This window comes from Salvelinus alpinus, chromosome 30 (assembly GCF_045679555.1).
Source record: "Salvelinus alpinus chromosome 30, SLU_Salpinus.1, whole genome shotgun sequence".
NCBI lineage: Eukaryota > Metazoa > Chordata > Actinopteri > Salmoniformes > Salmonidae > Salvelinus > Salvelinus alpinus.
The window spans coordinates 30,880,614-30,899,357 of NC_092115.1; the positions used below are offsets into that span (position 1 = coordinate 30,880,614).

The 18,744-nt window shown below is 41.8% G+C and overlaps 1 protein-coding gene across 3 annotated transcripts in view; it reads left to right on the forward strand.

Moving 5' to 3' along the window:
* Positions 1-18,744, forward strand: part of LOC139559550 (tensin-3-like) — a 73,516-nt gene that overhangs the window by 7,303 nt on the left and 47,469 nt on the right. For 2 of the 3 annotated variants that reach the window (XM_071375640.1, XM_071375642.1), the window contains exons 2-12: positions 2,453-2,623; positions 3,018-3,068; positions 4,115-4,237; positions 8,403-8,467; positions 12,622-12,705; positions 13,280-13,392; positions 14,357-14,417; positions 16,000-16,075; positions 16,268-16,397; positions 16,612-16,677; positions 17,235-17,336. In XM_071375640.1, coding sequence (XP_071231741.1) covers positions 2,474-2,623; positions 3,018-3,068; positions 4,115-4,237; positions 8,403-8,467; positions 12,622-12,705; positions 13,280-13,392; positions 14,357-14,417; positions 16,000-16,075; positions 16,268-16,397; positions 16,612-16,677; positions 17,235-17,336 — 1,021 coding nt within the window. In that variant the 5' untranslated portion in view covers positions 2,453-2,473. The remainder of the gene's footprint in view (positions 1-2,452; positions 2,624-3,017; positions 3,069-4,114; positions 4,238-8,402; positions 8,468-12,621; positions 12,706-13,279; positions 13,393-14,356; positions 14,418-15,999; positions 16,076-16,267; positions 16,398-16,611; positions 16,678-17,234; positions 17,337-18,744) is intronic. The other variant, XM_071375641.1, reaches the window with a different exon arrangement.

The following is an 18,744-nucleotide window of genomic DNA, read 5'->3' on the forward strand; positions in this document are numbered from 1 at the left end:
ACTCCCAGTCATTGTGCCATGGGTGGGCTGTGGGCTGAACTTTGCGATCCTTGGCACGGCTGCCTTGGTCGGTTGTTGTGTTTTGCTGTTGTGGCCGAGCACCATGCCCCGAACCAGGAACAAAAGCACTCCGTGTAAATTAAAGAGCAATTATCTGTAGTGCGTGCTGGGGCAAGTCGCTGCTGTTTGCCTGACTTGAGTGATGAGAGGCAGAATGGGACTATAGGAGAGAGGGGCCTACTTGAAAAGAACTACCGCAGCATAGCGTATGTCTGGATGATTTATATTGATATGTAATTGAGTATAAAATTAAGGAGTTTCAGGATGAAATGTAACACAGGAGTGGGTTACCCTGACTTCTTTCTCATGTCTGTGCTCACATTGAAATGTACATTTGTCATCAAGTAGACTGACATATGTGTTGATGTATCGAATAGACCTATGTTTTGGAAATTAAAATGTCTCAATTGAATGAAAGTAGGATAGTCTGTTAATAAAGTAATTCAACTTTACTATAATTTAGGCCTACCCTCCATAGAACTTCATGGGATAAGGGAAGACTTTGCGCACATTGATTCTTTCAAATACCTCTGCGAGGGTAGACTATTAAACACAAACAGATCTTTGACTTCAGCGTTTGAATAACTTTATTGAAACAACATTCCATAACACCTTAGAGTCATTCAGAGGTTAAGTAGTGGTGGTTTCCAGAACCCCTCTCCTCTCTCTGTCACCGTGCTCAGACACTTTCTAAAACACAGTCCAGTCCAGCCTTCCTCTCACACAGTCCCCTTCACCACTGAAAACACAGCTCTCAAGTGTTGACCGGTCGACCTGTTCATTCATTTCTCATTAGTCAACAGTTTTTCCTGCAGCTCCTGAGGGAAATAGACTAACCCCACTATTAACACCAACTGCAGACACTTGTGACCACCCCTTACACACACACACACACACACACACACACACACACACACACACACACACACACACACACACACACACACACACACACATGCACACAAACCCTACACACACACCCTCCACTACCCCCAGTCCGTTTCCCCTAGCGATGACCCTCTCACACACACACACACACACACGCACGCATGCACACAAACACACACACAGCCCCCTTTTATTCCACTCTGAGGGGTGGTTTAAGTCCCCTGGGTGCAGTAGGCCGCAGCTCCCTGGTTTACAACCCTGGCCCCTCTTTCCAGAGTCCTTCAAAGTGTTTGACTTTAGCCTGCAGTCACTTCAGACTTAATTAACAGGCACATTCCCCAATGGGACAGACCAAGGCCTTTTCACTGTTAATCACAACAAACAAGCAGGTGACTCGACTGGACCACTACATTTTGATTCATTAGCTTTTCTATAGGCCTACATGTGTGTGTGGTGTTGGGCTGTGAACACAAAATTCCAAGCTGACTATTTGTCGCCATCGTGTTGGTCTAGATTAGAAGGAGAACAGGCACGAAATAGATGTACATGTACATGTTCAGAGTTTTGTTGTTTTGTTATTTTATTTTTACAGAGCCATGCCCTGTTGGGGAACTAATTTGAATCAATACTGTTTGAGAACTTATCAAACTTTACTAAGTTCTTGTTGTTGTCAGTGAGATTGGGAAACTGATAGAATCGCATAGAAATAGAATATGATTCTGATGTAAAAAATGATTCCAAGAAATATTCACACTGAGATTTGTATTGTGGTATTTTTGATGGATTATCTTTGTAGGGATGCCAGCTAACAGCTTGCCTGTTGTTTAAAGAATCACTTCCCAGCTGACAGGCAAGACAGAGCGCTAGGCCAGAAGCCTAGAACACAGATTACAATGGATAGGCTAGATAAGAGATGTGTGCCTCCCTCTCTCTCTCTCTCTCTCTAGCAGCTACACAGGAAGTTCATGCCCATGAGGTCACAGGAACACGCCATGTTTCAGGGCTACACAGCACACTGCACACGACTGGTTTCATCCGGAATTCTTAGTCTTCAGAAGTTTTTTTTGCTTCATTGTTGCGGTCTGTCTTGTTTTTACTGTGTCAACTTGAGCATGATCAGTTGGTGACTATTTCCTTGTTTTCCTATTCAACAGCAGTTACCTTTTACATGGAGTTAATAGAAATTAGGAATACACTTAAAAGTAAACATAATAGTGGAAATATTGTTTCATCAACATCTCCATGAGGCATAATGGAAGTCAGTGTGGCACCTGTGCAGACAGACAGTTGAATGTAAACAGGCGTCCTTCTTTATCATACAACCTACAGTAGGCCTGTGTTCCTACTCTAAAGGTATCAGCGGGGTGGCCGGTCACAATTGCTGACACCAAGGACTTTGCTCATCAAACACTGACTACAGTAAAAAAAAACATGCATACTGCCAATGGGCAGAGGAAATTGCATCACAGGGCCTGAGGCATCTCTCTTTCTCTCTCCCCAAAAGGAAGAAGACCCAGATGTGAAGATGGAGGAGGGATACGAACTTGACCTGACTTACGTGACGGAGCGCATTATCGCTGTGTCCTTCCCCCGGGCATGCTCAGAGGAGATCTACTTTCACAACCTGAAGGATGTCACACGGATGCTCAAGTCCAAGCACGCTGATAACTACCTGGTCAGTTAGCACTAGTCGCGTCCATGTGTCTCACACCATCCTTCATCTCACTGATACCTAGTAATTTCAAACTTAAAAGCCTAGTTTGTTTTCTTGATTTGAAAAAGTTTCAATTGGGACTGTTATTGACCAAGTGACCCTGTATAATTGATACATTTGGGAGGTTTTAGAGAAGTGATGATAACAGGAAAATAGCCTACTTTAACCTCAGCACAACCATCTTTTAGTGTGGTGTAGTGTGAAGCACAGAAGCCTTTTTTAGTTCATATTGGAAAGAGTGAAAACGGTTGAAATGGTTACATTTTAATAAGATAGTAATATAAAGGCATAGAATGAAATAGCGAAATAAATGAATGTATTCATGCATACATACCTGTATACTTTTTCTTTCTAGATTATCAACCTGTCGGAGAAGAGACATGATCTCTCTAAAATGAACCCTAAGGTAAAGCAACCATACTGTATTTTTCCGAATGTAGAGCATAAACAAATCATAGGGCAGGACACGAAGACATACACGTATCAACAAGCCGCATAAATTCTCTTTTGACAGGGGAAATGGAAGCTTGTTGTATGCGACAGTGAGTGGCAATTAAATGCGACAAAAAAAAGAAGTTTTTTGGCTGTCTATCTATGGGTAACAGGGTTGATGTGTTATGCTGAACACGCTCAGTTTTACACCACCAAATCTTCCTGGAAGTCACAGAGGGATGTCAAAATGCAGATATTCAAAATATAATACGTTTGGACACACCTACTCATTACCGGGTTTTTTGTTATTTTTACCATTTTCTACATTGTAGAATAATAGTGAAGACATCAAAATGATGAAATAACAGATATGGAATCGTGTAGTAACCAAAAAAGTGTTAAATGGAATTTCTTTCCACAAATTAACTTTTAATAACAAGGCAAACCTGTTAATTGAAATCATTCCAGGTGACTACCTCGTGAAGCCGGTTGAGAGATTGCCAAGAGTGTGCAAAGCTGTCATCAAGGCAAAGGGTGGCTACATTGAATAATCTAAAATCTAAAATCTATCTTGATTTGTTTAACACTTTTTTGGTTACTACATGATTCCATGTGTTATTTCACAGTTTTGATGTCTGCACTATTATTCTACAATGTAGAAAATAGTAAAAATAAAGAAAAACCCATGAACGAGTAGGTGTGGCCAAACTTTTGACTGGTACTGTGTATTAAAGGGAATTACATTGAATAACAGGCTTTTAAAATGTAATGTTGGTGCACAATTTCTACCTAAAATATCAAAGGGACGCCAAAGGCACTCATTCCGTGGATGACCCATCCGTTTGAACAAATATATCACTAGATAACCCTTTAATTCAGAAAGGCTATCTCTAGGATTTCTGGAGACTCTGCACATGCTAATTAGATGAACATATACATTGTATAGAGGTTGAATAGATTAGCATTATCTGTTACAAAGTGCGTATGTGTATGTGTGACTTACCTTGTGTGTGTTTGCAGACTCTGGACACGGGCTGGCCTGACCTGCATGCTCCTCCTCTGGATAAGATCTGTACCATTTGTAAGGCCATGGAAAACTGGCTCAATGCTGACCCTCTACACGTGGTGGTCATACACTGCAGGGTGAGCAGCATCCTCATCACCCTGTCATCGGCACCATTTCATTATCTCTCATTCTTCTTCTGGCCTCATTTGTTTCACTTTACATTGACTTATCTATTCAAAGCTGATTTTTGGAACACATCCGTCAAGACAGTGCCGGAGGGAGCACTGTGGCGAAGATGATCGCATGGGGATAGCTGGCTAGCAGCAAAGATGTTTGCCTCTTCCTTTCTGCTAGCAGCTAGCCGGGAAGTAACCCAATGACTGTATATATGAATGGACAAAACAATCGATCTATTGACACTATTCATTCCTATGTGAACACTCAACAGCACATTGAAGCCAAATGAAGTCGTTTAAGATGGCGTCTCATGGAGACATAACATGCGCAGTTTGAGCTAATCCAGAAAGTGACTTTGCATGCTAGCTCAGTGCTGCCCCCTCTCATTTAGTAACTGAAGTTGAAGGCCAACCGGGATACTGCAGGCTGCCATTAGAAACTGAATTGTCCTTATAACTACTTATTGTGTGTGCAATTTGAAATTAATCAGTTAAAGGACATACATCTGGTGTATTAAAGCAATTATTGGTACCATGACTGTCTTTGATTTATGAACTTTTTACACAATGATTACCATTTTTCCATTCACTATAACGGGGGATCCTGTTTTCTGCTAACAATGCCTGCAGTACCACGGTCGGCCTTAAACTTCCATGATTTCCATGAGAGGGGGCAGTCATTCTCCCCTGAAGAAACCTCGTCCCCATGCTATTGCGCTCAGCACATTCGGGTGGAAGTATCTCGGAACGAGATTGGACGGGAAGTAGCGAGGTGAAGCTAGAGTGTTTACTCTGCCCAAGAAAATAATTTCTGTATGGAGGTCAACGAGAGGGTGTCAAATTTGATTGAAAAATAATGCTAATTTGCTACGTGGGGATTATTTGATCTAATAAAAGTTTCCTAATGGTTAGGTTGCTACGGATGCACTGATATAAGTGGACGCATGTGGCATTTCAGAAACTTTTGAAAAAATTTACTTTATATCGGAGTTGTTCACATGTGTATCTGCCCACTTATTGGCTTAAATGGTCTCACCTGATCTTGCCTCTTCCCACCTGACTTCCATCTTTGCGGACATGTGTTTCCAATGTTAGAGCGGACACTCGACTATCTTGTCAACATACAGTTGAAGTCGGACGTTTACATACACCTTAGCCAAATACAAAACTCAGTTTTCACAATTCCTGACATTTAATCCTAGTAAAAATTCACTGTCTTAGATCAGTTTGGATCACCACTTTATTTTAAGAATGTGAAATGTCAGAACAATAGTAGAGAGAATGATTTATTTCAGCTTTTATGTATTTTATCACATTCCCAGTGGGTCAGAAGTTTGCATACACTCAATTAGTATTTGGTAGCATTGCCTTTAAATTATTTAACTTGGGTCAAATGTTTCGGGTAGCCTTTCACAAGCTTCCCACAATAAGTTGGGTGAATTTTGGCCCATTCCTCCTGACAGAGCTGATGTAACTGAGTCAGGTTTGTAGGTCTCCGCGCTCGCGCACGCTTTTTCAGTTCTGCCAACAAATTTTCTATAGGATTGAGGTCAGGGCTTTGTGATGGCCACTCCAATACCTTGACTTTGTTGTCCTGAAGCCATTTTTCCACAACATTGGAAATATGCTTGGGGTCATTGTCCATTCAGAAGACCCATTTACAATCAAGCTTTAACTTCCTGACTGATGTCTTGAGATGTTGCTTCAATATATCCACATAATTTCCCTTCCTCATGATGCCATCTATTTCGTGAAGTGCACCAGTCCCTCCTGCAGCAAAGCACCCCACAACATGATGCTGCCACCCCTGTGCTTCACGGTTGGGATGGTGTTCTTCGGGCTTGCAAGCATCCCCCTTTTTCCTCCAAACATAATGATGGTCATTATGGTCAAACAGTTATATTTTTGTTTCATCAGACCAGAGGACATTTCTCCAACAATCCTTGACCCTATGTGCAGTTGCAAACCGTAGTCTGGCTTTTTTATGGTGGTATTGGAGCAGTGGCTTCTTCCTTGCTGAGCGCCCTTTCAGGTTATGTCAATATAGGACTTGTTTTACTGTGGAAATAGATACATTGGTACCTGTTTCATCCATCATCTTCACAAGGTCCTTTGCTGTTGTTCTGGGATTGATTTGCACTTTTCGCACCAAAGTACGTTCATCTCTAGGAGACAGAACGCGTCTCCTTCCTGAGCGGTATGACGGCTGCGTGGTCCCATGGTATTTATGCTTATATACAATTGTTTGTACAGATGAACGTGGTACCTCCAGGCATTTGGTAATTGCTCCCAAAATGTTTTTTCTGTGGTCTTGGCTGAATTCTTTTGATTTTCCCATGATGTCAAGCAAAGAGGCACTGAGTTGGAAGTTAGGCCTTGAAATACATCCACAGGTACACCTCCAATTGACTCAAATTATGTCAATTAGCCCATCAGAAGTTTCTAAAGACATGACATAATTTTCTGGAATTTTCCAAGCTGTTTAAAGGCTCAGTCAACTTATTGTATGGAAACTTCTGACTCACTGGAATTGTGAAACAGTGAATTATAAGATAAATAATCTGTCTGTAAACAATTTTTGAAAAAATGACTTGTGTCATGCACAAAGTAGATGTCCTAACCGACTTGCCAAAACTATAGTTTGTTAACAAGAAATTTGTGGAGTGGTTGAAAAACTAGTTTTAATGACTCCAACCTAAGTGTATGTAAACTTCCGACTTCAACTGTAATAGAACATCTTTGCGGGAAGTGATTTTAGCGCACAAAATCGACAACATCCGGTGAAACTGGAGCGCGCCAAATTCAAATGACAAAATTGTAATATTAAACATTCATGAACATACAAGTGTCCTACATCATTTAAAGCTTAACTTCTTGTTAATCCAGCCGCTTTGTCAGATTCCAAAAAGGCTTCACGGCGATTATCTGAGGACAGCGCCCCCACACCAAAATACTTTTCCAAACCAGCACAGGCGTCACAAAAGTAACAAATAGTGATAAAATAAATCACTTACCTTTGAAGATCTTCCTCTGATTGCTATCCCAAGGGTCCCAGCTACACAACAAATTGTTGTTTTGTTCGGTAAAGTCCTTCTTTATATCCCAAAAATATCTGCTTAGTTGGCGTGCTTGATTCAGTAATCCGCTCTTTCAACATGCATATGAACGAATCCAAAAAGTTACCAGTAAAGTTTGTCCAAACAAGTCAAATGATGTTTCTAATTAATCCTCAGGTACTCTAATATCTTAATAAACGATACAATTTAAGACGGAGAATAGTATGTTCAATAGGGAAGATAAATAACGAAGAGCGTGCACCTCATTCACGCACTTAACAAGACTACATTTTTAATGAGAGACACCTTGGAAAAACTACAATTACTCAATAATTTTTCAAAAAACAAGCCTGAAACCCTTTCTAAAGACTGTTGACATCTAGTGGAAGCCATAGGAACTGCAATCTGGGAGGAATTCCTTTGAATATCCCATAGACAATAATTGAAATGGACTGTGACCTCAAAAAAACATTTTCCGGATGGATTTTCCTCGGGTTTTTTTGCCTGCCGTATCAGTTATGTTATACTCACATACATTATTTTAACAGTTTTAGAAACTTCAGCGTGTTCTCTATCTAATGCTACCAATTATATGCATATCCTAGCTTCTGGGCCTGATTAACAGGCAGTTTACTTTGGGCGTGTCATTCATCTGAACTTCCGAACAGTGCCCCCTAGCCCTAAGAGGTTAGCAACTTAGCCAACAGGTTAGCTTTCCCTGCTAATGTTTTACCATTGTTTCACATGTTTATTGAAGTACCTTGTTTAATCGAACATTGTGAAATGTGTCTAGGGTTCGAAGGACTTTCCACCGCGGTAGCGCAAATTTGTTTAAGTTTTAGCGGGAGCTACTTCCGTTTTGCGATGGGGTTCATGGGTAATGGTTCCGGGGAGTTCAAAAACTATTGCTATTTGTTTGCTGAATAAACATTAGCTGCTTATTCAGAAAGTAATGCTTTTTAAAATGATTACGTAGTGGCAAAAGATGACGTATCTTGTTACATTCTCAAAGTAATGTAGGCTAATGCTCTCTCTATCTTTCTTTCTCCTCTCTTTGTCTTGTATTTCAGGGTGGGAAAGGCCGAATTGGAGTGGTCATCTCATCATTTGTGCATTTCACCGACATATCTGCCAGGTAGGCTAACTGCGGCAACTAATGGCAGCTCCCATGGCTTTTCCTTCAATTAATTTATCGTTGTGAAATGTGACTTTGCTCAAACGAGAAGTTCAGGTAAAGCATGAGTAGCACTTCTTGAATGTTTGTGTACAAACCCCTACATCAACTACAACCACGTCTCAGATAAATAAGTATAATCTTTCACAGTGCCTGACCACTACTGGCCTACTCAGCCCTTTCACTGTGTCAGAGCATGAGTCAAACAATAGTAATGGATATGGGATCAAAGGAAAGCCATAAGTCATGAGTAACGCTTACAGTATTGCACATTCTAAATCAACATAAACATACTAGACATTAATGATAACAGAGTGTAACAGCATTTGTCATTTAGCACAAAGGTCAATGTAATTTTTCCTGAATGGACCTGTAAATTAATTTAGTAATGAAATGTGAGTTTCAGTAAGGCACTTGAGTTCAAAATAATTTCCCCTCAAGGACATGCAGTTCCTCAAATTGGATGAAGCTACAGAAACAGAGATGAACGATATTAACACATGGTCATTTCCAGTCTGAAAGTCTATTCAGAGCAGCTGCAGCTAGGGTAATCCCTAAAGTCATCAACTGACAGCACACATTAAGCAGAATGCGGGTTATAAGGTCAAGGGAAGTTTTGTGTGTGTTTGTGTGTGTTTGTGTGTGTCTTGTCTTATGCGCTTATGGCGATCCATTCTGCACACAAACCCTGTGTGATATAGGGTACACATTGGTCGAGGCCGGGTTGGGTTTTGCCAATCAACGTTCCCCCTGCTGTTCTGCTCCCACTGGGAGAGACATAGTGACAGGGTCAGAGAGAGAAAGCGGGTAGAGTGAGAGTAAAAGAGAATGATGAAGAAGAGAGGGAAAAGGGAGAGTGTGTGTGTGTGTGTGTGTGTGTGTGTTTGTGTGTGTTTGTGTGTGTGTGTGTGTGTGTGTGTGTGTGTGTGTGTGTGTGTGTGTGTGTGTGTGTGTGTGTGTGTGTGTGTGTGTGTGTGTGTGTGTGTGTGTGTGTGTGTGTGTGTGTGTGTGTGTGTGTGTGTGTGTGTGTGTACGTGTCAGAGAGAAACAGAATATACATTCAGGACCAAAATTACTGACACTCTTGATAAAGAGGAGCAAAAGAGACAGTATAAATTAAATAATACAAATACTATATTGATTGCTAAAAAATGGGCAAATTATATTATGTTATACTAATACAATTGATCAGAGAAAGACATTGGGTTCAACAAGTCATAAAAAATCTAAAAAAGGATAGGGGTAAAAAATAATTGGCACCCCTGTTTTCAATACTTGAGCACCCTCCCAATGTGAGGATAATGACAATGATGTTTTATGAGAGAACATATTGGGAGGGATCTTAGACCATTCCTCCACACAGAATCCTTCCAGATTCTGTGCTTATGGACTGCCCTCTTCAATTCAAACCATAGGTTTTCAATGGGGTTCAAGCCCGGAGACTGAGATGGCCATTGAATTTTTAAAATTTTGTGGTCAATAAACCATTTCTTTGTGGATTTGATGTGTGCTTGGGGTTATTGTCTTGCTGGAAGATCCACTTGTGGTCAAGTTGCAGAGGCAACCAGGTTTTTGGCTAAAATGTCCTGGTAATTAGGTAAAGTTCATGACCTTAACAAGAGCCCCAGAACCAGTGGAAGCAAAATAGCCCTATAACTTCAAAGATCCACCACTATATTTAAGAGTAAGAATGAGGTACTTTTCTACACATGCTTCCATTTTTGGCACCACTGGTGTGCGTGGCCAAAGAGCTATATTTTCATGTCATCAGACCATAGCACCGCCTACAGTTTGCTAAATGGCATTGGCACCTGATTGGAAACAGAGGTGTCATGCCCATAGGGGGCACAGAGGCACATGTCACTCAGATTTGTTCCGTTTAACACTATAACTGCTAAAGAAGTCATTTTTATCACTCCCATTTTTTAAAGTCATGCCACCCTCCGTCCTTGACTTTTCCTAAATAAGTCTATATAAGACACTGTCGTTGTTAGAATATTAATACCACTAACAGAACTGGAGTTATAACCAGTTTTAGTAGGGTATGTCATTTTCTAAATGGTTTTCCCTGTTGCCCCTCCTTCTCCCAACTGTGGGGCCTGCTCCGCAGATCCTCTCAAGCTCTGTCAGGTTGGATGGGGGGCATCACTACACAGCTATTTTCAGGTCTCTCCAGAGATGTTCGATCGGGTTCAAGTCCGGGCTCTGGCTGGGCCACTCAAGGACATTCAGAGACTTGTCTCGAAGCCACTCCTGCATTGACTTGGCTGTGTTCTAAGGGTCGTTGCCATGTTGGAAGGTGAACCTTCGCCCCCTGTCTGACGTCTTGAGCGTTCTGGAGCAAGTTTTCATCAAGGATCTCTCTGTACTTTGCTCCGTTCATCTTTCCCTCAATTCTGGCTAGTCTCCCTGTCCCTGCTGCTAAAAGAAATCCCCACAGCATGATGCTGCCACCACCATGCCTCACCATATGGATGGTATTGGCCAGGTGATGAGCGGTGCCTGGTTTCCTCCAGACGTGATGCTTGGCATTCAGGCCAAAGAGTTCAATCTTGGTTTCGTCAGACCAGAGAATCTTTGCCATTTGGCAAACTCCAAGCAGTTGTCTTGTGCCTTTTACTGAGGAGTGGCTACTTTCTTTCCACTCTACCATAAAGACCTGATTGGTGGAGTGCTGCAGAGATGGTTGTCCTTCTGGAAGGTTCTCCCATCTCCACAGAGGAACCCTGGAGCTCTGTCAGAGTGACCATCGGGTTTTTGGTCACCTCTCTGACCAAGGCCCTTCTCCCCCGATCGCTTAGTTTGGCCGGGCGGCCAGCTCTAGGAAGAGTCTTGGTGGTTTCAAACTTCTTCCATTTGAGAATGATGGAGGCCACTGTTCTTGGGGACCTTCAATGCTGCAGATTTTTTTGTTGTATCCTTCCCCAGATCTGTGCCTTGACACAATCCTGTCTTGGAGCTCTACAGACAATTCAATTCTTTTAGGATGGGGTGTTCTTTTATTGTTGTTGTTATAAAAAATAGCTGTTACCATGTTTCAGAACATGTGTTTATGTTTCATGGTTGTAACAAAGGCAATTCATGAAAGAAATGTATTGGAAACATTTTTGTGTTTTTTATGTTTTTTGGTTTTTGCATATAGCATAGAGTAACATTAACTAATGAAAATGCTAATATTCTATTTAAAAGAATTGTATTTAAATGTTACCAAAGGCATTCTTAAACACAACCAAATTGTTATTTTTGCAATAGTATATATGAAATGTATTAATTACACTGCTAGAATGTTGCAGTCAGAATGACTTGAAGGGGGTTCCATTCAATGCCCAGCTGTTCTAGTGTTAAAAAAACTACAAAATTATTATAATAATTTTTTTTTTTTTTTTATCTCTGTAATACTACTAGCCTCAATTTATGACGTTGATTCTAGCTAGCCCAAATAGGTTCCCAATCTCCCACCCTCATAACTAGCTTAACTATTTCAGGCTATCAATCAAGTTGGAGTAGTTAGCTTGATGATGCAGAGATGCAGGTTATTAAAAAAAGAGGTATTATTAGAGATGCAGAAAAATATACATTGTTTTACATAGAGTTAAGCACAATGATTATGGCTCTAGATTGTAGGAAAAAGCTGTATCAGGTGTTTGAAAGAGTATAAATTCTCCAATTTATGGACGGGGGCCTAGCCCCCCTATGGACCAACCCCCAGCCATCCTCACGTACTTTGTGCCCCCTCAGATTTTTGGGGTGCATGATGCCCTGATTAGAAACCTGTGGTTTGAATTGAAGAGGGCAGTCCATAGGGGCAGACTAAGGATATCAAGAATCTGGAAAGATTCAGTATGGAGGAACGGTCTAAGATCCCTCTCAATGTGTTGAATATTTGCAAATGTTTGTTTACAGTGTGTCACTCCACTCAGTCAGCCAGGAGCGTTTCTGGTAATAGTCAGATGACTTACACTCAGTTCAGTTTAAGTCACTCTTATTTAAAACTAAAGCTCTTATCTACAGCTTACTTACCATGATTGTCATGCTTACCCTGTCAGTGTTTAAGCCCAAACAGGAGGGTAACTCAGTGTTTAAGCCTAAATCATGTCTGTGTCTGTCTTGCATAGCGCTGATCAGGCCCTGGACCGCTTTGCAATGAGGAAGTACTACGACGACAAGGTCTCAGCATTAATGACACCCTCTCAGAAAAGGTAAGACCTCTTCTCAGGCATAATATGAACCTACTCTTTTAGTGTTGAGAGAATGCCCATTGTGTGATAAGGATGGTGAGGTAAAGGTGTTTTCCCACACCCACACACATATCCCTCTCCACCCACCTTAGGGCATGTTCAGGTCCCTGTCCCACCTGAGCCAATAGAAAGCCTTTTGCGTGTCTTGGTCTTGTTAATTCATTCCCATAGAAAAGGGCCCGTGATAGTCATGCCATTGTGAGTAATTGAAACAGAATGGGATCCCGTGGTGACCTGGTGTAATCTTATCCTACTGCATCACACTGAATCACTGTGACTCAGTCATACCGTGGGCGCCTTAGTAAGAATGTCCCCATCACAAACACACAACCTCAATGGATCTTCGGAAAAGTAATATTCCCATGTGTGCTACAGTATCTCTGTTATACTTGTCATGGTTGGACCCAGCCATTGATGTAATTGATCTGTTGTTGTCTACTTTAATCTACAGTATATGCAGAGGGGTTTAGCTAGTGAGGATCCTCTTGCTAGCTATTGTGTGGATTACCGTAACTCTACTATTCTGCCATGCCAGGTACGTTTGGATCCTGAACAGTCTCCTGAGTGGGTCGATGAAAATCAACACCTCTCCACTGTTCCTGCATTGCATCATTCTACATGGGATACCAAACTTTGACACTGCAGGAGGTAACTTACTACCTGCTTTTGTTCACACATCGGCCCACTAGGATAGCAAAAAAAACATTCCACTCATTGAGAAGCTAGAAGTCTGACAAATAACTACCAATAAAATCCCTATGTGCTTATCTAGAAAGAAATTGGCATTTTGGAAAGCTTGCATGCTAAATGAACCTGTCCTTTCCCTCGGACTGACACACGTGTATGCATGCACATGCACATACATGAACACGCACCACAGAATAACTAAAGAATTTTGCCTGCCAATAACATGGAGATTGTTTTTGTTGATTTCACGTTGAATTTACGTTAGTTGACAATTCAACCAAATGTAAATAAAAACTAGACGTTGAAATGACTTCTGTGCCCAGTGGGTGGTTTTTTGCAAGGTGGCAAATAAAACAATCAAATAAATCAACCTCTTGTCATTGAGCTGGAGAAATTTGTGAAGGGCAGCTACGCTAGCTTTGCCACCGGGTCTGATTGGTAAATAAAGCTGTGTGTCATCCGCAAAGCAGTGAAACTGAATGTTATATCTGTTTGGGCTTCTTGCAGTCAATTTGCAGTCTATAAATTATTTTTTAATTATGTTCCTGCCCCCCGACCATACGCTCAAGAAAAAATTGTCACTTGGCTGAATCTAGTTGATGATACCTTCCATAGTGAATAGGTGCTGGGGAAGATACTGAACCCCCAATGCTTACTGAGAAACGTATGCCACATAGATATGACCTGAACAAGGATGTTGTGATCAATAGTATCAAATGCAGCACTGAGATCCAAAATAACTATCAATTATCAATTGATACCAACATGAATCAATGCTTGATAATACACAAATGTTATGATGCAGTTTATTGATATGAATAATATTCAAAGAGTTTTTGTTCCACACTTTTGCCACAACAGAATTGATCTCGCATGAATTACAGTATTATATTTCTCTTCTCATAATACAATCATTTTTTCCCAGTGTGTCGGCCATACCTGAAAGTCTACCAGGGAATGCAAGCTGTCTACTCCTCAGGGGTCTAGTAAGCATTCATTTAAGTTTCAAATTTTGTTTGACAATGAGTGATACATTTTCTTTTAATGACAATTTGTTGTTCTAATATGCCGCTCTCTGTGAGTGTCACTGAGGGAGTTAGATTATGGCTATAGGCCGTCACTTTTGCCCATGATTTGTGACTGGGCTAAAGTGGAGATGGAGGAGTGGACTACATAAATTGAGCAGTACTCTACGCCGCCCGGTCATATTGGGTGCGTTCCTCTGCCCAGGCCTTTCTGACGCATTCCAGATTTTACAACGCCAGGATAGATATTATAAGTATCAGCTAACCACATCATATGTTCTAGCAATCTGGTGCCTGACGGCACAGTCGATGACGTGGCATGCAACCTTTGGTTTATGCATGCAACGTCTGAGCAGGGGAAGGCAACCTATGTCAACAAGGCAGCATGGTGCATCATTCAGAAATACACGTCTTTTCCATAAGATAATATAATAGTAATATAATAGTTTTTATAATAGTTTTCCTTTGGAATGCAGCAGATAAAGCACATATGCGTTTTTATCAAGACTAAACACAACTTTGGCGTATGAAAACTCAGAATCCGAAGTCATTACTCCAGGTGCTTGACATACGTCAGTTTGGATTGAGCCGACTTTGGCTTTGAACGGGGCGCCCGGCTCACGCCGGGAGGCAGCCCTGTTTCAAAATGAATGCAATCACTTTTCACCTGGTGCAAACCAGGCCCCCAGTGTCCGGTCTGGAGTGTGGCGTCACGAGCTCTGCTGATCGGTTACTACGTAGCAACCACAGGAGGTCATGGCACCTTAATTGGGGAGGACGGGCTCGTGGTAATGACTGGAGCGGAGTCAGTGGAATGGTATCAAATACATCAAACATATGGTTTCCATGTGTTTGATGCCATTCCATTCGCTCCATTCCAGCCATTATTATGAGCTGTCCTCCCCTCAGCAGCCTCCACTGGTAGCAACCTAGCGGTGCCAAAAGCACTAGTCTGCCCTAGATAGACTACAGTATGTAGCAAATTACGTTTTGGGCTCTAAAATGTGTTTATTATGATCAAGTTCAATCCCCACAGTGAATGATTTAAAAGTTCGCTACAAATCAAGATATATTTAATTAAATAGTGATCCCTTCTGACTACTATATTTGTCATCACGCAGGACCACATGCTGAGATAGACCAATCACTCATGCACACGCTTCTTGACTGTTTATGTCCAAGTCTTCCGGTACTGATGCCGACGTCATCTAGTAGTGTTGGGTTAACTCTCTCAGGCAGGATGAAAATGACTATATTGTTGATCCTTTGTTAGTTACGGCCACTTTCACCATGATTCTTAGCAATTTCTGGGTGCCATTCAGCCTCATTCAACAATATGGCGAGCTTCAAATTCAAATACTTCCGCCTTCATGAGCCATTGGGAGTTTTCCATTGGAATACGTGGATAACGTCAGCGCTATCACTATCTACTGGTTTTAATGTCTATGGTGCAAACTCTGTCCACCCGGGCCATCTGGCCACCAGGGCAACCTGGCCATCATAGCATGTTCTCTCTGATTGTTTGTTTGTCTCTATTACCCAGTCAAATTGGGCCTGGACACAGAGACAGGATATGTATCAGTCTGGAACCTGCTCAGATGTTAAAGGGAGACATCATGGTAAGAATAACATCTCATAGCATCACATAACATATCCTACAGAATGTACTGGGTATACCATACAAGAAGAAAGATACAAGTTATGACCGATTAGACTTACACACATAAAATAATGAAAATGTTTTTTACAAGGTCACATGAATACACACACAAACAGCTGTTACAGCAGCCAGTCTTTCCATGTTCCTACAGGTGAAGTGTTACCATAAGAGTGATGTCACTTTGGAGCGTGAGGCGATCTTCCGGCTCCAGTTCCACACGGGAGCAGTGCAGGGCTACAACCTGGTGTTCCAGAAAGAAGACATGGAGACTGCCAATAAAGGTCTACACACATTGCATACACATTGCCATCACAGGATAAAAAACTACTGGACTTCATTTGGGTTTGGCTCATCCATTAATAAATCATGTGTTCCCATAGACTGTAATCTATTATGGCTTTCTGGGAGAATCTCAGTCATAGGCAGAATCATTCATCTTTCCGTGGCATTCCAATGCAGCCACACTCACTCTATTCCTTTGTGTTTCCTCTGCAGATCGTAGATTTCTGGATTACGGGAAAGTGGAGCTGGTGTTTTCTGAGGGCCCGGAGAAAATCCCAGGTATTTTTCTAAACTCCTATAACTCCTTAACTATAACTCAGTTAGAAAAGCAGGAGGGTTTGAAAACCTCCAGACACATGGTCCTTTCACCACCCAGCTTCCCCCCTCAATCTCCCCTCTTTTCCCCTCTACCCCCTGCTGAGATGAGGATGTGGAAATCCGTAGAGGGGAAATGTAGTGTGAAGTGTGTGCTGACAGAGAGGTAAAGGAGCACAGCATGCCCTTCCTCCCAGCCCCACAGGAGGGAGCGTGTGTGTTGTGTGTGTTGTGTGTGTTTTTGCGTGCATATATGTGCTCTAAACAACTCATAAAATGTAACATTCCTTCAACTCTTAGTTGCAAGATGAAAACACTCCACAAATGTAAGCCACAAATGACTTACAGAAAATAAACAAAAATGGCTTCTGTCCACGGAAAGTTTAAACCTAGAAGAATGTCCCACTGATCCCTTGTTGTTGATTGAACCCTACAAGAATGTCCCACTTATTCCTTGATGTTGATTGGACCAAATAAGAGCGTCACACAATGATTCCTTGCTTTTAAATGGTCTCCTGTAGGTGCAGAGCGCTGGCAGAACGGGGCAGACGTACGTGTGGACTACAACACAGCCGACCCTCTGACACGATGGGACTCTTACCAGAACATAATTGACACGGAAGGTAACAGCATTCACTTGGACTTACTTCTCCTCATTACAATGTGAAACATAAAGCTTCCAGTCACTCTGAATTAATATCATATTGTCCACCATAACTAACAACCAAGTTGATCAAGATCTACCAAGCAATATCTGTGGATCATGCACTTACATTGACCAATAGTGCCAGGAGTTTTTATCTGACCGCATTACTTGATGAGTAGAATCTCTGGGCCATATCTAGGCTTTCCCTGTCAGGAACAACTCTTGATCCTAGCTACATTTTTAGCAACACAGGTACACGTACACCCAGTAAAACCAACCACATCTGGGTCAGTCAATGTCTGCTTTCTAAATGAATGGAGATCCTTCCTTAGAGGGCCAAGTGACAACTGCAGTATTTTTTTCAATGCAGAGCTTCTAGGTGACATATCTCTCAGCAACCCTGTAAACCTCATGCTAGTCTCAGTACTGCAGAGCATGACAGATTTAGGGATGCGTTTGTAAATTCCCTCTGGCCATCTACTCCGATTTCAGAGCACTCTCGTTATGTGTGCAAGAGTGCAGAATAACTGATGAATTCACTATCGCTCAACACCCATTGAATATGGCCGGTGTCGGTAAACATCGACAAGAAAGCCTAATTAAATTGCTGCCAGCAGCACAGTTACAGTCACCAATGCTCTGAATAAATTGAAAACAGCCTAACCAGATTTGCAAAAGCGAGTAAAATGTTCAGAGTGAGCTGTTATCTCATTTGTGTCTGGAAGTAGGTAGCAAGCTTGCCAGCGTTAGCCAGTTAGCTTGGGTGCTTGACTGCCCGCTGTTAGGGGTGTTTTCGTAAATTACATTTGGGGGGGCGCACTCTGGGCGTTTGTAAATTCAGAGCGTTGTCAGATTGTCCGTTTGTAAATTCAGAGAGCGCACACAGTTGAGTGTTGGTAAATCAGTTATTCTGCACTCTGGCACATTCACACGAGAGTGCTCTGAAATCGGAGTAGATAGCCAGAGTGAATTTATGAACGCACCCTAGGTCAGAATGCTCGGCTCAACCCGACTCCTCGTCCTCGGCCAGAGCATCCAGTGTGCGCTCTCAACGCTCCGAGAGGGAACAACGCTGAATTTACAAACGGACAATCTGACAACACCCAGAGCGTACTCTGGCACTCCAGATTGAATTTTCGAACACACTCTTAGAGTCCTCTGCTCTGGTTAGCCAGGCCCGCTCTGTACTGTATCATATAGGGACCACAGCGTAAAACCATTAAAGGCCCGCTCTGTACTGTATCATATAGGGACCACAGCGTAAAACCATTAACGTAAACAGTCAGTCTCCACCAGCTTGGTTTATGTGGCTTTACTTGTACCAGGGCAATTCCTATGGAAACATTCTTTATTTACAATGGTAAACAGAGGAAATGAAAGATAGT